General features: G+C 42.3%; 1 protein-coding gene across 2 annotated transcripts in view; it reads left to right on the top strand.

Moving 5' to 3' along the window:
- Nucleotides 1-9,626: 9,626 nt before the first annotated feature.
- The window catches only part of LOC144685956 (gamma-aminobutyric acid receptor subunit gamma-2-like), a 162,577-nt gene continuing 147,754 nt past the window's right edge, over nt 9,627-24,449 (top strand). For both annotated transcript variants that reach the window (XM_078551019.1, XM_078551020.1), the window contains exons 1-4: nt 9,627-9,949; nt 10,192-10,408; nt 18,032-18,180; nt 18,313-18,380. In XM_078551019.1, coding sequence (XP_078407145.1) covers nt 10,293-10,408; nt 18,032-18,180; nt 18,313-18,380 — 333 coding nt within the window. In that variant the 5' untranslated portion in view covers nt 9,627-9,949; nt 10,192-10,292. The remainder of the gene's footprint in view (nt 9,950-10,191; nt 10,409-18,031; nt 18,181-18,312; nt 18,381-24,449) is intronic.

Genomic DNA, 24,449 nt, shown 5'->3' on the forward strand with positions numbered 1-24,449 from the left:
CATTTAACTTAGCTTGCATCACCCTTCTGTAATCTATTTGGCTCTACTGTAAGATTATTAGATTACTAGTAAGATAATCGTTAACACTTAACTTTATTATTAAAAACTAACATCTAACTTTCACTAGAAATGCACCTTAGTAGTATAGTAGAGTGGGGAAACTTAGGAAATAGGGAAGGGTATAGAAAAGGGATTCTGGGGGTTTATGTCATGTTTTAAAAAGCTTACAGCAGCTAGAAGCTAAAAGAACTTGAAGGTTGCCTGTGCAAAAGACAAAAGTGGAATGTAGAGGTCTCTCTCTCTCTCTTGCTACGCAATTAGAGACAACAGAATGTAAAAGCCTTGAGATACGGTGGTGTATATGAAGGACATTACGTAAATATATAAGGTTAGCAACAGCCATGTTACTGTTACCTGGTTGGTCAAGAAAAACATGCTCAGGGCATGATCACCACAGCACTGAAGATGACTGCGAAGAGAGGGGTTAATTGGATAAGAGCCAAGATAAAAGAGACCCTTATGATTGGTACTGTAAGGTAGAGAGAAACTAGAATCAGAAGATAAGAACCCATAAGGAGGGATAGAGGGAGAAAGAGAAACTTGAAGACCAAAGATCCATGCTGCAAAAGCTATGAGAAGTCCTTTGTGCACTCTACCTTCCAATTCCCAACACGGGTAGTATAATCCACGTTAAACTGTAAATCCAAGTTTATCACTGTAGTTTGCTTGAAATGAGATAAATCTGTCCTGGCTTTGTCTCAATAAAGTTGATTCACAACTAAGCTCTGCTGTCAGGTCGGTTCCTGCTTGAAAAGGGGAGCACAACCCCAAGATCTTACAGTACAAACATAGGATAACAGATTACAAGGTATAACTACAGGGTTAGTAGGTCTCCTGCAAGTCTTTCAATTGGAGTATCTGCCTTCTCACCTACTTATTGCCGTCCTTCTGTCCATGATACCACAACATGGTTGGCCTGCTGGATAACTGACTAGGCATTGTTTATGGCTGAGGCTGGGAGGCGATGGCGTCATGGTATTGTCACTGGACTAGTAATCCAGAGACCCAGGGGAATGCTCTGGCGACCTGATAGAATTCTTCATCAAGATGGAGAGTTATGTAGTTGATTCTGAGACTTAGGTCCTGAATCTTAATAAAGGAAACTACGATGGTATGAGGCGCAAGTTGGCTATGATGGATTGGGAAACGTTACTTAAAGGGATGACAGTGGATAGGCAATGGCAAACATCGAAGAGCACATGGGTGAACTGGAACAATTGTTTATTCTGTTCTGTTGAAGAGTCATATGGACTCAAAACGTTAAATGTATTCCTCTCCGCAGATGCTATCAGACCTGCTGAGTTTTTCCAGGTATTTTTATTTTTGTTTTTGTTTTGGATTTCCAGCATCCGCAGTTTTTGCTTTTATCTAATTGTTTATTCCTGTCTGGTGCAAAAGTAAAACAGGAAAGGTGGCCAAACTATGGCTTACAAGGGAAATTAGAGATAGTATTAGATGCAAGGAAGAGGCACACAAATTGGCCAGAAAAAAGAACAGACCTGAGGATTGGGAGCAGTTTAGAATTCAACAAAGGAGGACCAAGGGATTGATTAAGAAGGGGAAAATAGAGTACAAGAGTAAGATTGCAGGGAACATAAAAACTGACTGTAAAAGTTTCTATAGGTATGTGGAGAGAAAAAGATTGGTGAAGACAAATGTAGGTCCCTGGCAGTCAGAAACAGGGGAATTTATAATGGAGAACAAATAAATGGCTGACCAACTAAATACATACTTTGGTTCTGTCTTCTCAAAGGAGGACACTAATAACATGCCAGAAATGTTGGGGAACACAGGGTCTAGTGAGAGGGAGGAACTGAAAGAAATCAGTATCAGTAGGGAAATGGTATTGGGAAAATTGATGGGATTGAAGGCCGATAAATCCCCAGGGCCTGATAATCAACATCCCAGAGTACTTAAGGAAGTGGCCCTAGAAAGAATGGATGCATTGGTGGTCATCTTCCGAGATTCTATAGACTCTGGAACAGTTCCTACAGATTGGAGGGTAGCTAATGTAACCCCACTATTTAAAAAGGGAGGCAGAGAGAAAACTGGGAATTATAGACTGGTCAGCCTGACATGAGTAGTGGGGAAAATTGTAGAGTCCATTATAAAAGATTTAATAGCTGAGCACGTGGAAAACAGTGGCAGAATCAGACAGAGTCAGCATGGATTTATGAAAGGGAAATCGTGCTTGACAAATCTACTGGAATTTTTCGAGGATGTAACTGGTAGAGTTGATGAGGGGAGCCAGTGGATGTGGTTTATTTGGACTTTCAGAAGGCTTTTGACAAAGTCCCACATAAGAGATTGGCGTGTAAAATTAAAGTGCATGGGATTGGGGGTAGTGTATTGAGATAGATAGAAAACTGGTTGGCAGACAGGAAACAAAGAATAGGAATAAATGGGTCTTTTTCCGAATGGCAGGCAATGACTAGTGGGGTACCGCAGGGATCGGTGCTGGGACCCCAGTTATTCACAATATATATTAATGATTTAGATGAGTGAATTAAATGTAATATCTCCAAATTTGCAGATGACACAAAGCTGGGTGGGAGGGTGAGCTGTGAGGAGGATGCAGAGATGCTTCAGTGTGATTTGGACAAGCTGACTGAGTGGGCAAATGCATGGCAGATGCAGTATAATGTGGATAAATGTGAGGTTATCCATTTTGGTAGCAAAAACAGGAAGGCAGATTATTATCTGAATGGCTATAAATTGAGAGAGGGGAATGTGCAACGAGACCTGGCTGTCCTCGTACACCAGTCGCTGAAGGTAAGCATGCAGGTGCAGCAGGCAGTAAAGAAGGCAGATGGCATGTTGGGCTTCATAGCCAGAGGATTCGAGTACAGGAACAGGGATGTCTTGCTGCAATTGTACATGGCCTTGGTGAGACCACACCTGGAATATTGTGTGCAGTTTTGGTCTCCTTATCTGAGGAAGGATGTACTTGCTACAGAGGGAGTGCAGCGAAGGTTTACCCGACTGATTCCTGGGATGGTGGGACTGACATATGAGGAGAGATTGAGTCGATTAGGATTACATTCGCTGGAGTTCGGAAGAATGAGAGGGGATCTCATAGAAACCTATTAAATTCTAACAGGACTAGACAGGGTAGATGCAGGAAGGATGTTCCCGATGGTGGGGGAGTCCAGAACAAGGGTCACAGTCTGAGGATATGGGGTAGACCATTTAGGACTGAGATGAGGAGAAGTTTCTTCACCCAGAGAGTGGTGAACCACAGAAAGTAGTTGAGACCAAAACATTGTATGCTTTCAAGAAGGAGTTAGATATAGCTCTTGGGGTGAAAGGGATCAAAGGATATGGGGAGAAAGCGGGAGCAGGCTATTGACTTGGATGATCAGCCATGATCATAATGAATGGTGGAACAGGCTCGAAGGGCCGAATGGCCACCTTCTGCTCCTAGTTTCTATGTTTCTATGACCTGGGTTTGAATCCCACCACGGCAGATGGTGGAATTTGAATTCAATAAAAATTAGAAGTCTAATGATGACCATGAAACTGTTGTTGTTAAAAACCCATCTGGTTCACTAATGCCCTTCAGGGAAGGAAAACTGCCATTCTCACCTGGTCTGGCCTACATGTAACTCCAGACCCACAGCAATGTTGTTGATTCCTAAATGCCTGCTGAAGTGATACCACAACGTGTTGAAGTGGTCTAGCAAGCCACTCAGTTGTATCAAACCGCTACAAAGTCAATAAGAAATGAAATCGAGCGGACCACTCGGCATCAACTTAAGCACTGGAAACAACAATGGTAAACTCAGCCCTGTGGGCACAGCAAAGTCCTCCTTACTAACATCTGGGGTCTTGTCCCACAGACTAGTGAAGCAACAGCCTGACATAGTCATACTGATGGAATTGTACTTTACAGATAACATCCCAGACACCACCATCACCATTCCTGGGAATGTCTTGTCCCACTGGCAGGACAGACCCAGCAGAGGCAGTGATATACAGTTGGGAGGGAGTTACCATGGGAGTCCTCAACATTGGCTCTGGACCCCATGAGATCCTATGGCATCAGGGCAAATATGGGCAAGGAAACCTGCTGCTGATTACCACGTACCGTTCCCCCCTCAGCTGATGAATCAGGACTCCTGCGTGTTAAACACCACTTGGAGGAAGCACTGATGGTGGCAAGGGCGCAGAATGTACTCTGGGTGGGTGATTTCAATGTCCATTACCAAGAGCGGCTCGATAACACCACTACAGGCCAAGTCCTAAACAACATAGCTGCTCGATTGGATTTGCGGCAGGTGGTGAGGGAAAAACATACATGACCTCATCCTCACCAAGCTGCCTGCCGCAGATACATCTGCCATGACAGTATCAGTAGGAATGGCCACCGCACAGTCCTTGTGGAAATGAAGTCCCGTCTTCAGATTGAGGATACCCTCCATCGTGTTGTGTGGCACTACCACCATGCTGAATGGGATAGATTTTGAACTTATCTAGCAACTCAAGTCTGGGCATCCATGAGGTGCTGTGGGCCATCAGCGGCAGCAGAATTGTATATGACCACAATCTGTAAATGCATGGCCTGGCATATCCCCCACCCTACAAATATCACCAAGCAAGGGGATCAAACCTGGTTCAATTAAGAGCACAGGACGGCATGCCAGACGCAGCACCAGGCATGCCTAAAACGGAGGTGTCAACCTGATGAAGCTATAACATAGAAACACTTAAACAGCAGAAGCAGCAAGTGATAGACAGAGCTAAGCGATCCCACAACCAATGGATCAGGTATAAGCTCTGCAGTCCTGCCACATCCAGTCGTGAATGGTGGTGCACAATTAAACAACTCACTGGAGGACGAAGCTCCACAAATATCCCCATTTTCAATGATGGGGGAGTTCAGCACATCAGTGCAAAAGATAAGGCTCAAGCATTTGCTAACAATCTTCAGCCAGAAGTGCTGAGTGGGTGATCCATCTCGGCCTCCTCTGGAGGTCGCCAGCATCACAGATGCCAGTCTTTAACCAATTCGATTCAGTCCAAATGATAGCAGGAAATGGCTGAAGGCACTGGATACTGCAAAGGCTGTGGGGCTTGATAATATTCCGGCAATAGCACTGAAGGCTTTTGCTCCAGAATGTGCTGCATCCCTAGCCAAGCTGTTCCATTACAGCTACAACACTGGCATCTACCTGGCAATGTGGAAAATTTCCCAGGATCTGTACACAAAAAACAAGAGCAATCCAACCCGGCCAATTGCCACCCCATCAATCTACTGTCAATCATCAGTAAAGTAATGGAAGGGGTCATCAAAAGTGCTATCAAGCGGCAGTTGCTTGCTAATAACCTGCTCACTGACACTCTGTTTGGGTTCCACAAAGGCCACTCAGCCCCAGACCTCATTACAGCCTTGGTTCAAACATGGCTAAAAGAACCAAACTCCAGGGTGAGGTGACAGTGACTGCCCTTGACATCAAGGCAGCATTTGACCGAGTGTGGCATCAAGGAGCCCTAGCAAACTAGAGTCATGGGAATCAGGGGAAAACTCTCCACTGGTTGGAGTCATATCTAGCACAAAGGAAGATGATTCTGATTGTTAGAGGTCAATCTCAGTTCATCTCAGTTCCAGGACATCACTGCAGGAGTTCCTCAGGGTAGTGTCCTCGGCTCATCCATCTTCAGCTGCTTCATCAATGACCTTCTTTCCATCATAAGGTCAGAAGTAGGGATGTTCGCTGATGATTGCACAATGTTCAACACCATTCATGAGTCCTCAGATACTGAAGCAGTCCATGTCCAAATGTAGCAAGACCTGGAAAATATCCAGGCTTGATTGACAAGTGGCAAGTAATATTCGCACTACACAAATGCTAGGCAATGACCATCTCCAACAAGAGAGAATCCAGCCATCGCCCTTTGATGTTCAGTGGCATTACCATCACTGAATCCCCCACTATCAACATCTTGGGAGCTACCATTGACCAGAAACTGAACTGGACTAGCCATATAAATACTATGGCTACATCAGCAGCTAGGAACCCTGCAGTGAGTAATGCACCTCATGACTTCCCAAAGCCTGTCCACCATCTACAAGGCTCAAGCCAGGAGTGTGATGGAATACCCTCCTCTTGCCTGGATGAGTGAAGTTCCAATGATACTCAAGAAGCTTGACACCATCCGGGCCTGCTTGACTGGCACCCCATCCACAAACATTCACTCTCTCCACCACCGACGCACGGCACAATGGCAGCATTGTGTACCATCTACCAGGTGCACTGCAGGAACTCACCAAGGCTCCTTAGACAGCACCTCCCAAACCCATGACTGCTACCATCTAGAAGGACAAGGGCAGCAGATACATGGGAACACCACCACCTGGAAGTTCCCTTCCAAGCCATACACCACCCTGACTTGGAAATATATCGCCATTCTTTCACTGTCGCTGCATCAAAATCCTGGACCTCCCTCCCTAACAGCACTGTGGGTGTACATACACTGCATGAACTGCAGTGGTTCAAGAAGGGAATAAAAAAATTTAAAATCCTGAGATCATTTTAAACTGTTTCCAGAAGCCATCCTTATGATCAGTTACATTCCCCACCTCTATTCACGATTTCTATATATCCTATATATCTATACCTTCCAAACCCAGGACCACTACCATCCAGAAGGACAAGGGCAGCCGACACAAGGGAAAAACCACCACCTGGAAGTTCCCCTCCAAGCCACTCACCGTCCTGACTTGGAAATCTATTGCCCTTTCTTCACTGCCGCTGGAACTCCCTCCCTAACAGCACTGTGGATGTACCTACACCATATGGACTGCAGCGGTTCAAGAAGGCAGCTCACCCCCACCTTATCAAGGGCAATTAGGAATGGGTAATAAATGCTGGCCTAGCCAGCGATGTCCACATCTTGTAAAAATGAATTTTCAAAAAATCCAGTTCTCTGTCGGTACCTCTCTGAGCTTTCAGTAGCCTTTAGAAGCATATATATTTATGTAATTAAATCAAAATCAGTGAGAATTTTTCATTTTACAATATGACAAGCTGAACTGATCTACAGGTTTATAGTCAAAATTATACTTGGTGTTTTACAAGTAAATGATGATAGCAGGTTTTTGCTGAAAGTTCTTTATCTCACTTATATTGCTGTGCTAACAATTCAAAAGCTCTAAAGGATCTGGCCTCAGGGTCTCTTCTTTAAATTTTAAAATACAATTAAATCTGTTCTGCAGTGTTATGAGCTGCATCACCTGGATTCCCAGTCATTAATCCCATTGTAAGTTGCTCAGAGCAATGTCCAAGGTCCAACGATCATCAGTTACTTCATTAATGACCTATGCTGTATTATAAAGTCAGATAAGGAGCTGTACACTGATGATCATACATTGCCCATCTCCATTCATATTTTATTAGATAATGAAGCAGTCTGTGCCTATGTGCAGCAGGACATGAACAGCATCTGGGTTTGGGGTAAAAAGTGTTAAATAACATTCACACCTCACAAGGGTCGTACAATAGCTATCTTTAACAAGAGAAAGCCCAGCACTTTCCCTGATATTTAAAGGCATTGCCATTGGCAAGTCCCCCACCATCAACATCCTAGTGATCACTACTGCCTAAACTCAACTGGAATAGCTACATAAGTGTCCTTATTAGAGCAGGTCAGAGGCTTGGTATTCAGTAATTTGCTTTTATCTTACTGTTTAATTGACCGACACGTCTCTTCCAGGAATGCCTACCTTGAAGAAGTACTGCTCTTCTCTCCGACAGGATTTCCGCTTGTCTCTTTTGCCCTGTTCACCTTCATTGCTTTCCATTTCTCTCCTGGTGATTGACAAGGTGTTTACTAAAACTCACTTTCCTTAGTTAATATCACCACTGTCAACACCCCTTTGTCCTTTTGTCTATGACTTCTTTGGCAATTTCTTCTTTGCCTCCACCTACCACTGGCCCTCAATCCAGTTCTACCTGTCCCACCCCCCTCAAACCACTTATATTTCACCTCATTTCTATATTTCCTTAGTTCTGATGAAGAGTCATATGGACTCGAAACGTTAACTGTCTTCATCTCCACAGATGCTGTCAGACCTGCTGAGTTTTTCCAGCTACTTTTGTTTTTGTGTATGATAGAATACTCTTCACTTAACTGGATAGCTGCAGCTGCAACAGCAGCAATGCTCATAAATTTCAACACCATCCAGAATAAAACAATCAACACCCCATCAATAAGTTAAAACATCCACTGCTTCCATCACTGGTGTACCCTCGTGACTGAGTTTACTATCACAAGATGCAGTGCAGCAACTTGCCAAGGCTTCTTTAGAAGCACCTCCCAAATCCTTCACATCAACCCATTTTGAAGGGCAAAGCCAACAGTTGTACAGACACTTCCAAGTCCCCCCCCCCAAGACACATGCCATATTGGACAGGGCATATATCACTATTTCTTCATTGCAACTGGACAAAATCCTGGAATTCTCTACTGAATAACATTGTGTATGTACCTTCACCTCGTGGACTGCAGCAATTCAAGAAAGCCCACCACCACCTTCTCGGGGGCAAATAGGGATGGGCAATAAAGGCTAAAGGAGCTCACAATATAAATAACTTTCACAAAGCTTAGACAAAATAATAGTTGGCTTAATTAAGTTTAGATCTTGCTGTCTACCGTTATTTATAGACTAACCAAAATAAAATAATAAAGGCAATTTTAGAATACAACCATCAAAGTTTATACTTTTATAAATATACCTTAAGATTTGGCTGTTAAACATATTTCACACAAGGTTGACCCTCCTAGGATACGATTAGGTCCGAGTCAATTGATTGGATTTTGTCTTTGTAATGCAGATGCTGCCAGACCTGCTGAGTGTTTCCATCATTTTCTTCCTTTTATTTCAGATTTTTAGCATCGTCAAAATTTGGATGTTGTGATATCTGATGTGCTCTGCACCTTCTACTTTATTTACAGGTTGACTCTTCAATCTTACTGGAACGTGTCTAGCGACGCCATGATTACTTGAGCAAAATGTAACATTAACTAGATCAACACAATTAAACTAAATCCATCCCAAGCGATAATCGAGCGCTTGTGTTCTTGGACAGCTGATGCCAACAACGGTTACAGTGAACTTAACAAATTACCTTATTTTTTTATAAAGCCATGTAGTGTATTTTTCAGTTGACGGCAAACCTGCTTAAATTGAAAAGATCATCTCAGTCAAAACCGAAAAGGTTTATTGGAAAACAGTCAGCACTTGAAAAGAAATCAGCTCCAAAGACATTTTTTTAATCAAATAAACCCGCTGATTCTGTCCTTATCTGTCATTGGGGATTACATTGCAAGCAGACTTGTCATAGAGATAACAGTACTTGACTTGAAATTGTTCAATACCAAGCGGTGGATGTCAGTCAGTATTATATGTTTCAAACCATTGAAATGCGAATTCGTTTACCAAGAAGGGAATGAGGATAGCAAATATTTGCAGTGATTTTCTTTGGGAATAGTCAAAGCTATTGCAACACTGCACGTGCTAAAAAAAACACCACCCTCCCTGTCTCCGCTCTCTTCGATGCGAGGGAATGGTCTGGTGAAGGTTTGGCTGAGTCTGTGTTTAAACTTGGATCACAAGAGGTTGCTATGACACACTTCGCCCTCTGTACTGCTCTCTCTACCTCTCTCTTTTGCTTTCACGTGGAATCGCATCCATTACAGTTAGAGCAGCTACGTATAATACCAAGCTAAAAAAAAACAGCCAAATCAGCAGCGTCTCGAACCATACTGGGGGCTTGTGACGATATATTTACCACAAGAAACGTCGTGGATTTTATTGGTTTCAAAAGGAAGCTTCCTTTAATGTCTGGACTAATGTCACAATTCTAAAAAAGAAAGCCCGGAATATAAGGTAAATATACACATGTAATAAAGATACAATTTTCAAAAGCACATTAAAGAAACATGCCTTGATGATTCCAGTAGGTTACTATCCCCACTGTGACCCCCGGATTGATTTGCAATGGAAATGATATGAAACGGTTGGGTTTAAAGCATAATAAACTTATTTCTATACTTGTTCCGATTGTAATTGTGTCATTGCCTGGGAGACGGTTGGGCTGTCTGATCTGACGTTTAAATTGTCTTCAGCAGGCTGCCGATCGTTTGCTACACGCCAAGAATCAAGTGCTAGCTGCTTTGTGCTATGTTTCTCAGTGAATATTCACGGTGAGAGGACGGAGTCGACGATACAGATGAAACGAGAGATGGCTTCTCACAAAATACATCTCCAATGTCCCATCGCATCAAATAACGTCTCTTTCCTCAGAAAGGTAATCTGGACATTTCTGATTGCGTGTCTTCCACCCTGGTAAGTATGTGTAAATTGCCTTCTGCTTTGCATATGTATTAACATCTCGATAATATAATTAGTATTGGAAACCTTTCTCCCCTTATAATCGGCGATTACTGCATTGATAGTATGCCTCGCCACACAAGAATGCATTAGCTTCCTATCAGGTGTTCCAGAGTTCCGTTGTTATGGGTCATCAGAGCTGTTTAAATTTAAACTTGGCTTTATATTTTTCTGAACGTTATAATATGTAAACCGATCCTTAACCCTGTGTTGCATTTCATGCAAGCCTTTCGGATTTCATTGTTCATATATTCTTAGTGGTGGAAAAGGGATCATAGGATTTATCTGCATCGCTCCTCTCTTTTGCTTCTAACATGGTTTTACATTGAAAGGGTTGTGGGGGATGCCAGAAAGGACGTGTTGTTCGGTTTCCGTTTAAAGGTTTTCTATTGCAGCATTCTCTTGCCTATTTCCCATGACCGTGCGTGCCCTCCTATGTAGGTCATAGTTTGCCTCATACCTGTACATACACAAAGGCAGTCTCTCAATAAAGGTGGATTCAATGCATTCTTATGTACATACTTTGAGAAATAAGCAGCAGTTATGTACTGGGGCATACATACTTACACCCAGCTACAGAAACCTATGTGCCTGCACAGACACATACAGCTGCTTTGTTTGACAGCTGTAAGCATGGAGTGAAAGTATCCATGAATCCAGGTTGCACATAGTCCACCCAATGTAGCGAAAAGCGCGGTCAGATGGAAAAGTAGCGCAAAGTTTTTTTTTAAAAAAGATGGCTTAAATGGAACGCAGGCCCTGTCAGGTTCATCATCCTTGGAAATCCGCTTTGATGTTTGGGATTTCCAAGTTTATTGGTGCTGGGGTGCGGACATGAGATGGGTGAATGTTGGATCCGATCTCTTCTCATGCTTGAAAGGTTAAATGCGTCACGTGTGGCTGTCCCGAACAATTAAAAGAAAAATACATTTGTAAAGCTAGGCAACGCAACACAGATTTCCCTCTATTAGGGTTACAGAGGACAGGTAGCAGATTAAATTGGTTTGGTGGTTAAATATTATAATTGCACTTTATAGTTAGGTCACTAAGCAGACTACAAGTAGGTCTAGCTACTGCCTCCGCAATGGATATCTTGGCATAATGTAGGGACAAGCAGAGACCTAATACATTTTGCAGTCAAAACAGTTATGTAGGAATTGGAGAGAAGGAAACGTTACTTTTCAATAAAACATTAGTTTGCCTTTTGTGGACTGAATATAAGCTCTGATGAAAGCAGAAAAGTGGCCTTACATCACACCATGGCATTCTAAATCATGTTGGTAATCTGTGGCCTGAGGCCAGATAATACATTCATTTTATTAGATGTTTTTTAAAATCCGGCAAAAAAGAGAAGACATGCAATTCTCTTTGTAAGGAAAGCCATTGGATACTAGAAAATTACGAAAGGATAAATTCAGAGCTGTTTTCCCCTCCACCACCACTACCCCTCCCCCCATCACTACACATGTTTTGGAAGTGCTTTCTTTAAGTTGGGTAAGGATATACACACATGGAAATGTTGAAAAATGTTAACACTGAACAGTTTTCAAAAATGAAAAAGTGTTAATGTGCTATAAATATTAAATACATTATTTTCACCTGATTACTGGATACTTCTACAGAAACACTGATACATCAAATGCAATATTTTCTTAGTTACTGTGTGCCTTTCAGGCTGTGACTTACAATATGATGATTTTAATCCTGAACTTCATGTTTAAAAATTAAAAAGAGAACATGCTTTGCTTTCTGATAATTTTAAATTCTGTCTGATTAAGTATTAATATCAAAGTGCCTCTGAAGTATAAAGGAAAGCAGATCATTTTTGACATGCCATTTAACTCAGTGACTGCATCTATTACATACTTTTGAAAAGTTCATAAGCCCATATGGTTGTACAGCCTCTTTATTGCAGAGCTAATAGTGCCCTGAAGATTGACTATGACAAGTTACAGCCTCTATTTTCCCTGAAAAATATAATAGCTAATATCATAAACCAATATCATTTGATGTAATAATTCAAATTTACATACAGTGATTTTAGTGAGGTATGTAGTGCTCTGGGTGGTTACTGAAGTTTCTACTGACCATATTGCAATAAACACTAAAGTTGTAACTTTACTGATATGCTTTCAATAACAATACAAACCGTACTATAAGTTATGCAAAACTACAGTTCATTGTCCATTTTGGCCTGTCTTACAGTTGACCTAAAATTCAGTTTTGTTTACATAATGCCTTGTAGCCATAGCTCAGTAAATAACACTTCTGCTTTGCAAGGGTGTTCACATGTTCGTATGAAATAAGTTAAGTAAGTAGTCAAGTTATCCTAAGAATAAATGGGAGCATGCATATAAAAGTCAATGTTATATATTTAATAAACATCCCATGTCTTAAGACAACATCTTGCATGGCAATTGCAAAGGCTCACTCTGGAGACTTGAAAAAAATCTCACACTCCAGCGCATTAATGATGAAGGGCTGCACTGTCAGAGGTACAGTCTTTTGGGTGAAATGTTAGACAGAAGTCCCATCCCCCCTTTGAGGTGGACGTAAAAGATCACATGGCACCATTTCAAAGAAGAACAGCAGAGTTCTCTCTAGTGTCCTGGTCAAAATTTATTCCTCAACAAAAATCACAATCAGATCCTCTGCTCATGATCTCATTTCTGTTTGTGGGACCTTGTTGTGCGCAAACTGGCTGTCACTTCTCCAACATCAAAACTGTGACAATGCTTTGCAAATACTTCACTGGCTATAACGTGTTTTGCGACTTCCTGAGGTTGTGAATTTATTTTATTTTCTAAATTATATCATCCATTATTTCACTTGAAATTCACTTGCAGAACAGTAAGGAATATGATTCACATATCAAGGGTAATTTGTAATAATTTCAAAGGGCTTTCATGTGGTACTATGAAATAAGTCCAAGTAGTAAAGTTATCTTAAGGAAAACACCAACATAAAAAAGTGAATACCCTGTAATAAATTAAAACAGAAAAAGTTGTAAATACTCAGCAGACCTTGCAACACCTGTGGAGAGAGAAACAGCTAAAATTTTAGGTCGATTACCTTTCATTAGAACTAGGAAAAGTTAGGAATATAATAGGTCTTAAATGGGTCAAAAGGGGGCGGCTGGATAAAGAGGAAAAGAGAAGGGTTATTGACCTGAAAAGTTAACTCTGCTTCTCTCCACAGATGCAGCCTGACCTGCTAAGTACTTACAGCATTTTCTGTTTTTAATTACAAAATGGATAGAGCCAAAGATGGGAGACATTCAATGCAAATGAGTTGAGGCAGATGAGTTGGTAAGAGCCAAAAGGGTGGTAATGGGACAAAGAAACAAAAGATATGCCCAGAGGATGTGTGAAAAGTAGAATAATGAACAGCTGCAAAAACAAGGGGCTGGATTTTATGCAGGGGCAGGGGGAGCAGACTACTCGCCCCCACCAGGAAAGTCGGTCCCAAACTGACCAACTTTTAAAAATCCTGCCCCGCAGCAGTAACACGCAGTAACACCCTTGTTCAAAAAGGGGTGCAAGGATAAAGCTGGCAACTACAGTCCAGTCAGTTTGACCTCAGTGGCAGGGAAACTTCTGGAAACTATAATATGGGATAAAATCAATAGTCACTTAGACAAGTGCAGGATAATTAAGGAAAGCCAACATAGATTCATTAAGGTTTCATGTTTTCATTCATGTTTAACTAACTTGCTGGAGTTTTTTGAGGAGGTAATTGAGAAGGCTGATATGCTGTTGATGTGCTGTACATGAATTTTCAAAAGGCATTTGATACAGTGCCACATAACAGATTTGTCGGTAAAATTCTAGGTCATGGAATAAGAGGGAAAGTAGGCACTTGAATAAGAAATTGACTGAGTGACAGGAAACAGAGAGGAGGGATTTGAAGAAGGTTTATAGTGGAGTTTCCCAGGGGTCAGTGTTGAGACCCTTGCTCTTCCTGATTTATATTAATGACTAGACTGTGGTGTGCAGGGCATGATTTCAAAGTTTGCAGATGATACAAAGATTGGAAATGTTGTCAACTGTGGTGGGGATAATTTTGAACTTCAAAAGGACAGACATGTTGGTGGATTGGGCAGACAAATAGCAGATGAGGTTCAATGCAGAGAAACGTGAGGTGATTCATTTTGGCAGGGAAAATATGGTGAGACAGTATAAAATAAAGGGAGAGCCTCTAAAGGAGGTGAAGGAACAGAGGGACCTCAGATGTATACATACATAGGTCATTAAAGATGGCAGGGCATGTTGAGAGAGCGGTTAATAAAACATATAGCATCTCAGGCTTTATTAGTAGGGGCATTGAGTACAAGAGTAAGGAGGTCATGTTGAATTTGTATAAGACACTAGCTAGGCCTCATCTGGAATATTGTGTTCAGTTCTGGGTGTCATACTTGAGGAAGGATGTGAAGGTTTTGGAGAGAGTACAGAGTAGATTCACAAAAACGATTCCAGCGATAAAGAACTGTAGCTATGAAGATAGATTGGAGAGGTTGGGACTCTTTCCCTTGGAGAATAGAAGGTTGAGAGGAGACTTAATAGAGGTATTCAAGATCCTGAGGGGTATGAGCAGGATAAATAGTGAGAAACTGTTCCCTCTCAAGAGAACATCAAGAACTAGAGGGTACAGATTCAAAATAACTGGCAAAAGGAATAAATGTGATGTGAGGAGTCTGGAACAAACTTCCTGAAAGAGTGGCGGAGGCAGATCAATTGAGGTATTCAAAAGGGAATTGAATTGCTACCTGAAGAGAGAGAATATGCAAGGTTATGGGAATAAGGCACGGGAGTGGGACTAGGTGGAATGCTCTTTCAGAGAGCCAGTGCAGACTCAATGGGCTGAATGGCCCTGCCACAATGTAAAGATACTGTGATACTGTGAGCAGACTAAACTGGCTCAGGGTTGGAATTTCCGCCCCCTAGTGGACATAAAGTCCCACCCTCGACAACTGCTGACTGATTTGATTGGTCAGCAACTCTCGCAGTCCAGGCAGCGCCAGAACTCAGTAATGGGTGCTGCTGGGACTGCAAGGAGGCGCAGGAGCAAGCGCAATGGCTACTGGAGACAGATAAGGCCTGTGCTTTTTAGGGCGGGAAGTGATCGGAGAGGGTAGGGAGGGGGGAGAGAGGAGGAGGGCTGGGTTTTGAAGGGCAGCTGGTGAGGAATAAAGCGGGGTGACATCTTTTGAAGGAAGGGGGTGCCCTGGATGTGCACCGGGCATCCTCTGATTGTTGTGCACACCCACCCCCTCCCCCTCCCGCCCTTCGTTCCCGTCTTTTGAAAGAAGTTGTTTCAAAAACAGGTTTTGCACTCTGGCCCACATGTTATTGCCCAGCATTCGTTTTCTGGCAGTGGAGGCAGAAAACTAATTGCCAATAAATTAAGCAGTTAAGGGCTTCATTAGGCCTAAAGGAGGGCGGCCTAGTGTGCAACTTATCTACCTCCTGTATTATGGGGAACAGGTTGGTGTGGGCAGGTCGGAGGTGGGCTGGGCACCTGACATATTTTACCTGCTTCCTGTTGAAAATACGCCTGGTGGGTCATTGTAAAATCCAGCCCAAGAGATACAAGATTAAAATCAATACATGCGAAGAAAAGGAAACAAAATGGAGGACAGGGATTACAATTTGCAATTGTTGAACTTAATGTTAGTCCAAAAGGTTGTAAAGTGCAAGATAAGGTGCTGCTCCTCGAGTTTACATTCAGCTTCATAGGAGCGCTGCAGTAGGCCGAGGACAGAGGTGTCAGTGTGAGTGCAAGGTGGAGAATTAAAACGGACAACCACAGAACCTCAGGTTCGAGCTTGCAGACTGAATGGAGATGTTCTATAAAATGGCATTTGGTCTCCACAGAGCAAAGCTGTATTGTGAGCAGTGAATACAGTATAAAAATTTAAAACCAGTTCACATAAATTGCTGTTTCAAGTGGAAGGACTATTTGGGGCTTTGAAAGATGAGGAGAGAGGAGGTAAAAGGGCAGGTATTATATCTCATGCGCTTGCCTGTAAAGGTGTCATGGCAAGGTGATGGGTTGCTGGGGATTATTGAGGAGCAGGCCTGGGTGTCACAGATGGAATGGTCCTTTGGAATTCTGAAAGGGGAGGGGAGGGGAAGATGTGCTTGGTGGCATCACACTAGGGGTGGCAGAAATAGCGGAGGGTGGTCTGTGGAATACAAAGGCTGGTGGGGTGCAAGGTGAGGACAAAGGGAATCCTATCATAGCTCTGAGAGGGAGGAGAAGGGGTGAAAGCAGAAGTGGGGGAAATGAACAGACATGATTGAGGACCCTGTGGGGGAGGGTGGCGAGGGTGGGGGTAATCCTCAGGCGAGGAAAAAGGAGGACATTTCAGAAGCACTGATGTGGAATGGTGCATCAAGAGAAAAGATGTGATGGAGATGGAGACACTGGGAGAATGGAATGGAGTCCTCACCAAGCCAGACTGTAAGCAAGTGTAGCTGAGGGAATCAGTGGGCTTACAGTGAATATTTGCTTCTCCCCAGAAATGGAAACAGAGAAGTTGAGGAGGGGAGGGGAAGCATCGGATTTAGACCACATAAAGGTGAAGGAAGGGTGGAAATTAGAGCCTAAATTGAAATTTTCCAGTTCAGTGTCAGAGGAAGAAACAACACTGAAATAGTCATCAATGTACTGGAAAAGAAGTTGAGGGAGGGGGGAGTAGGACTGGAACAAGGAGTCTTCCACATATCTCGCAAAAAGGCAAACATAACTAGGGATCATGTAGGTACCCATAGCAACACCTTTTATTTGGAGAAAGTGAAATGAGTTGAACGAGACATTGTTCAATGAGAGAACAAGTTCAGCCAGGCAGAGGAGGGTGCTGTTGGATGGAAACTGGTTGGACCATTCAAGGAGACCGTGGAACGCCTTCAGACTGTCCTGGTGGGGGATGGAGGTGTAGAGTGATTGGACGTCTGTTGTGAAGAGGAGATAGTTAAGGCCTGGAAATTGGAAACTGTTAAAATAACTGAGGTCATCAGAAGAGTCACTGATGTAGATGGGGCGAGACTGGACAAGGGGAGAAAAAATGGAGTCAAGACTGGAAGAAATAAGTTCAGTGGGGCAGCAGGCTGAAACAATAGGACTGTCCAGTTTGTGGATCATGGGGAGGAAGTAGAAGTGGGCTGTTTAGAGCTGGAGGGTCTATGAGGTTTATGCAAGAATTTCAATGTTATACATTCATTGAGCATCCCATATCATAAATTTACATTTTGTACATTAATAAAATTAATTATTTCATGTATTATTTTCCTGTTGCAATTTGAGTATTGAATGAAGTAATCCTTCTCAGGAGTATTCTCACCATCAGCTGTTTGCTTTCTCACGTATCCTTATTATTCCTCTCTCTGTTCTGGCTGCACTAAAACATCGTATGAAACAGCAGATGTAATGTGAAAATTGTGGGTAGGAAATCTGACATAACTGGCTTGTGGCAGTAAATTTCCAAAAAATGAATATTTTCTCCCTGTTGTATCTCTCTATTTTTTGTTTTTTTAGTTGACTTTTTGTTTTGTATTTTTTGTCTCTTAATTTTCCAAGTTCTGGCAAAAATGAAGATGAAGACTATGAAGATTTGATACTTAACAAAACATGGGTATTGACCCCAAAAGTTTATGAAAGCGATGTTACTCTTATTTTAAACAATTTATTGGAAGGGTATGACAATAAACTCAGGCCTGATATCGGAGGTAGGTGTACTTGAGGCTCCATTTATGTATTTTTTAATTTTTTAATTAATTTTTGATTTTTATTTCAAAATTGCATTTGCATGTCATTAAATGAGAGATCTATTCCTGATAACTTGCCATGTTTTCTTCCAGTGAAGCCAACAATAATTGGTACTGACATGTATATAAATAGCATTGGTCCAGTGAATGCAATCAATATGGTAAGTAATACGAATATCATTCTTAACTTTGGTGTTATGGGAGCTGTAGTTTTAACATGTGAAATTCTGAATGATTTGGAACATTGATTCTTGAACAATTTTTGGGTCATGAGAACATAAGAAATAGGAGCAGGAGCAGGCCATTCAGCTTCTCGAGCCTGAATTGCCATTCTGTAAAATCTGGGCTGATCTCATTTTGACCTCAAATCCACTTTCCTGCCTGCCCCCATAATCCTTGACTCCCATGTAGATTAAAAAAAAATCTGTCTAACTCAGCCCTGGATGTATTCAATGACCCAGCCTCCACTCCTCTCTGGGGAAGGGAATTGCAAAGATTAACCACACTCTGACAGAAGAAATTCCTCCTCATCTCCATCTTAAATGGGAGACTCCATATTCTGAAACTGTGCCCCCTAGTTTTAGATTCTGCCAGGAGGGGAAGCATCTTCTCAGCATCTAAGCTGTCAAACCCCCTAAGAATCTTATATGTTTCACTAAGTTCGCCTTCTAAACTCCAAAGAGTTTCGGCCCAACCTCCTCAACCTTTCCTCATAAGAAAACCTCTTCATCCGAGTAAACATCCTAGAGACCCTTCTCTGAACTGCCTCCAATGCAAGTATATCCCTTCTTAAATAAGGAGACCAAAACTGAACGAAATACTTTAGGTGTGGTCTCACCAACTCCCTGTATAATTGTAGCAAGATTTCCATTGTCATAAAGGCTATCTTTGCATTTTCCTTCCAAATTACTTGCTGTACCTGCATACTAACTTTTTGTGATACACATACAAGGTCACCCACATCCCTGTGTACCACAGCATTCTGTAGTCTCTTTCCATTTAAATAATCTGCTTTTCTAATCTTCTTACCGAAGTGGACAACCTCATATTTTCTCACATTATACTCCATCTGCCAAATTTTAGCCCATTCACTTAACCTATCTATACCCCTTTGGAGGTTCTTTGTGTCCGCCTCACAACTTGCTTTCCTACCTATCTTTGTATTGTCAGAAAATTTGGCTACCCAATTTGGTCAAACTCAATCAAAATATTTTAAGAGTCTTGTGTTCCACATGCCAGATGCACTGGCAGCAGTAAGTTTGGCTAAAACTGGTCATTTTTTATATTCAATAATGGGATGTGGACGTTGCAGGCAAGGATGGTACTTATTGTCTATCCCTAACTGCCCTTGAATCACTGCAGTATATGTGGTGTAGGTGCACCCACAGTGTTGTTAGGTAGGAAGTTCCAGGACTTTGACCCAGCGACAAGGAAGGAATGGCAATATAGTTCCAAGTCAGGATGGTATGTGGCTTGGAGGGGAACTTGTGCGTGGTGGTAATCCTATGTGCCTACAGCCCTTGTTCTTCTAGGTGGCAGGGTTTGTAGGTTTGGAACTTGCTATTGAAGGAGCCTTGGTGAGTTTCTGCAGTGCATCTTGTAGATGGCATGTATTGCAGCTACGGTACATCTGTAGTTGAGAGAGTAAATGTCTAAGATGCTGGATGTGCTGCCAGTCAAGCGGATTGCTCTGGATGGTGCCAAGCTTCTTAATGTTGGAGTTGTAACAATTCAGTGGGGAGTATTCTATCACACTTCTAACTTAAGCCTTGCAGATGGTGGTAAGATTTTGGGGAGTCGTGTAGTCGAAAGGGTCAGTGGGTGAAGGGTGAAGATTGTTTTAAAGATGCACATTACAAATATGCATCTCCTCACCCAGCAACCACAATTCCAGTCTGTTCTTTTTTATAAGAGCACAAGTGAATCGCCAGTTAATGCCCACCACCAACATATAATGAATATAATTAATATGAAATTAATAATCAGGAGGTAAGTTACTCACCACAAAATACCCAGCCTCTGACCTCCTCTTGTAGCCACAGAGTTTATGTGGCTGGCCCAGTTAGTTTTCTGGTCAATGGCGACCCTAAAAATGTTGATGAAGGATTCACCAATGGTGATCTAAAGGTAGTTGGTTAGATTCTCTCCTGGAGATGTTCATTGCCTATCACTTGTGTGGTGCAAATGTGCTTTCCACTTATCAGCACAAGCCTGAATATTGTCCAGGTCTTGCAGGTGTGAGCACAGATTGCTTCATTGAAAAAAAAATCAGACAATGTCTGAAGTTCTTTTATTTCAAATGCAAGAAAGAATGTACTGATGCGGTATATACAATTTTTACAATCTAGGGAGATTATATGCTGTGGCTTTACATTTACAACTGAGTAACCTTTTGAATGACATTCTTATTTGTGGGAGGATAGGCCTGTTTCTACAATATTGGGAAACGCTTGGATTCAAATGCACTAATGCAATCCATGTGTCACATTTAATATCTAAGCATGCTGGACATTTTGCCTTTTTGACATCAGTGCTGAAAAGCCTATTTTGTATGGGTAAATCAAGATTCCTAGAATGTTCAAATTACTCATGAAAGCTGACTTTCATGTTTCCCATGTGGTAAATCATGCTTCACGATTTATTTTTTATGTTTGTTTTCCTTTGCACTTCTGTGCACCACACCCAGACAAGCCTACTGGTGTACTTGAGATATGCACCTAGAAACTTGATTTTGCAGCACCTATTTTTCAGGTGCTATGAGTCCTAAGCCCCAATAAGGCAGGCAGGAAGCACTCACACATTTCTGACCAGACTGTATTTGAAGATGATGTTGCACTGGTGGCAGAGTCACACGCTGGCAACATTTAAAGGCAAGAATAATTGATGTAAAAGATGCTTCTTACAGGGCCTACTCTAAATTTTCCATCACCCCAGTGATTCACTTGCTGATCTTGCAGAGCACAACATGGTGCTAACTGGCAGGAAAAGCCCTCACCATCACTATTTAAAGGGACCACACAGTGCTCACAGGTCATTCTTTAGCATCAGCCTGGCATAAATTGAAAGGAATTCCAGTCCCTCAAAGTACAGCTGATATGTGACCATAGGCAATGCATCAAGCTGGTCTATTGCTGCTATCCCAGCAGCAGTAAGAATCCTTCATCCTGTGCCAGTCCTCTGTCCTACCTTTATTTCAATGAGGCTAGCAAATTATAGGCTGGCTAATGGGTAACAAGGGTTATCTCTTCTGGATATGTTTCATGACTGCTGTCAGCAATTCACACACAGCTCCAAAGCAGATCTAGAACCAGGGCTGTGCTACTACAAGGAACATTTATTGAACAAACAATTGGCATGCTCAAGCAACACTTCTGCTAACTGGATTGTGCTGGAGGAGCTTTACAGTGCATGCCTGAGTGGGTGTCCATAATTGTCTTCATCTACTGTATGCTGCAAAACTTTGCCACCATAAGGAACCATCTTTTACCACTACCTTGGCAGCAACAAGTGCAGGATGGGGAGAAGGAAAAAGAAGAAGAAAAGGAGGCAGATGATGATGAGGCAGAAGTAGTGTAGCAAGTAACATTGCCTACTTGCCTGAGCTCACAGAGACCAGTTCATTGAGAAGCTCTTCACCTAAATCAGACCTCACATTCCCTGTTCACCAAAGTCATGACAATTTGCCGTTCAGTAGTACAGAGCTTGAGTGTTGCTGAAAGAAGAGACATGCTATCAAAACTTTTCATCATGAATGAACTCTGGCTCATTTCCCAGGGCAATACTTTGACCAATCGGAGTCGACCTGCCCAGTTTGAATTTGTAAAAAGCTGGGCAGCTAACTGCAACATGCTGCATTCTCCATGGCAACGCCTCCACCAATCAGAGTCCACCTGCCAACCAATCAGCACTCTATTCTCATGCAGTATAAAATGTTGTTTCCCTATTACAGTTTGCTAATGTCTTGCAAGCTATCCTGATGAGTGCAAGATGAAAAGCTTAGATAGCCTGTCTCTTTTTTTAGCTATAGCCATACAACTTCCTTACAGGCATCATTCAATTGCATTCCTTCACTCTAACCTTATAGACCTTTTCATTTGAAGGATAACCACTAACTTTAACAAATAAATGTTGTTAAAGTATGTCAGCATTGACCAAAAACGAATTAATCACCATTGTTCAATGGCTTGTATATTCATTTTCCTATCTTTGTGCTCCAAAAAGAATGTTTCTCCAGTGGCTACAGCATGGCTGGTGGAAGGTTGGTGAGCTTCCATTGAGGACACTTCAGATGGCCATAGAGGATGACCTTGAATACCTCTAGGCCTAAAGGGCCTGGTTTCAGACTGAACTATCTTAGTGTGGACTGCAGTAGTTTGGGCTGGCTGGTTGAGTGACACTCACAAGACCTGATGGAGGAGCAGGCTTGCTATCATCCTGAACAAGGGCTGGGAGTGCCATTCCTACAGAACCATGTGCATACACCTGGGTGGTACATGCAGAAATTATGTGATGCTCCGGAAGTCCCTGAAGCCACAATGGCAGCCAGTTTTGAAAGAAGATCATCAGTTTGTCCTGCAATGGAAGCTATCAGTGCTGTCAGGAGGCTCCATTTTGTGGGTAGGGGGGTGATGGAGTTCTGCTGTGGTGCTGATGGATCTGACCACTTGGTTTATGGTAGAATGGTCTCTGTGCTCTGCATAAAGCCTTGAAGAACATTCGAATAGGGCTCCTCCATGCTCCATGACGTTGCACACAAGCTTTCTGGCAGGCTTTTCAATGCAGCAAGTATTTCCTGATAGATGCCCATCAGCTTTCTTCGACAGCCTGCACCATCAAATTCTACATCTGAGTCTTTTACAGAAGCATTTGTATGCGACCTTTGTTCTGATGAGCTGGCCTATAGGGTCCTATTCTTCTGTTTGAGCGCGTGTGCACTTGTACCTACAGAGTCATCCCCTGCAGGTGCCTCCTGTCACAAAGATGTGCTTTATGGAATTAATTAATCTCATCAGCTGGGTTCACATATTAAACTTTTTAAAAAGGGACATTTCGCTGAAAGACAAAGACAGATTAAAATGTCTGCCAATTTACTCGTGCAGTCACAGTCCATTTCAGGGAGATGTAGGGTCTATGGAGGCCTCAACAGACAAAGGCCTCCCTGGAGGTGTGAAAGCTTCTTCCCTGCATCATGCATATGAAAGAATGAACCATTCAGGAGTTAATTGCTTTAACATTAAACATGAATCATAAAAGCAAAATACTGTGGAGGCTGGAAATCTAGAACAAAAACAAAAGTACCTGGAAAAACTCAGCAGGTCTGACAGCATCTGAGGAGAGGGATACAGTTGACATTTTGCGTCCGTATGATGATGAAGAGTCATACGGACTCGAAACATCAACTGTATCCCTCTCCGCAGATGCTGCCAGACCTGCTGAGTTTTTCCAGGTATTTTTGTTTTTGTATTAAACATGAATCACCTTGGCTATCACAATGTCAAGGAGTTGCTGTGCCAGTCATGAGCTGATCAACTTCCTTTTGGAATATACAATTGGCATGGAGAGAGGTCATTTGATACAACCCTTTGTGCGGATGCTTGAATTTGGTATATGGCAGAGATATTCTGGCTGTTGGAGGGAGCGGCTATCTTTTGCCCTCTTTTTCTCTCTCTCTCTCTCGCAATAATATTCCATATAAGCTTTGAGCCCTGTCTTGCTGAGTTAAAAGTTTGTCTACATCCCTACAGCAGACAGAAACTCTCTACTAAAAGCCATTAGATTTCTACAACAGTGTTTCAAGGAGTAAAAAGACACACCAGACATGACTTTAAACCAGCTGCCTCAACTGAAGAACCAATGCCTCCGGATACAATCAGTGAATCTTAATGGCTTTCCTTTTTCTTGATCTGCACTTCAACTTGGCCAAGTTTAACATCTGATACTCCAATTGTTTTCTTTTCTGCATGCTTGGGGTTTGAATGTGCGTTTGCATGCATTAGCTGGAAGTAGGACATATTTGTACATTTTTAACATTTTAAACATTTTTCCCCTGGGTGGGATTTAGGACAATTAAACTAACTTCTTACTTGTTTAACTCAAGAAGTCTTTAAGTGTTTGGAAAAAGTAGCTGTCTAGGCAGAACAGCTGACAGGCTGTATGTGAGCTTTGGGTTGTTGGTAAGTGAGGATTGCAGTGGTGGTGAATGTGTGAGCATGAGGGGAAGGAGGTGCTGT

The sequence above is a fragment of the Cetorhinus maximus genome, chromosome 10, assembly GCF_964194155.1.
Source record: "Cetorhinus maximus chromosome 10, sCetMax3.hap1.1, whole genome shotgun sequence".
NCBI classification, from domain to species: domain Eukaryota; kingdom Metazoa; phylum Chordata; class Chondrichthyes; order Lamniformes; family Cetorhinidae; genus Cetorhinus; species Cetorhinus maximus.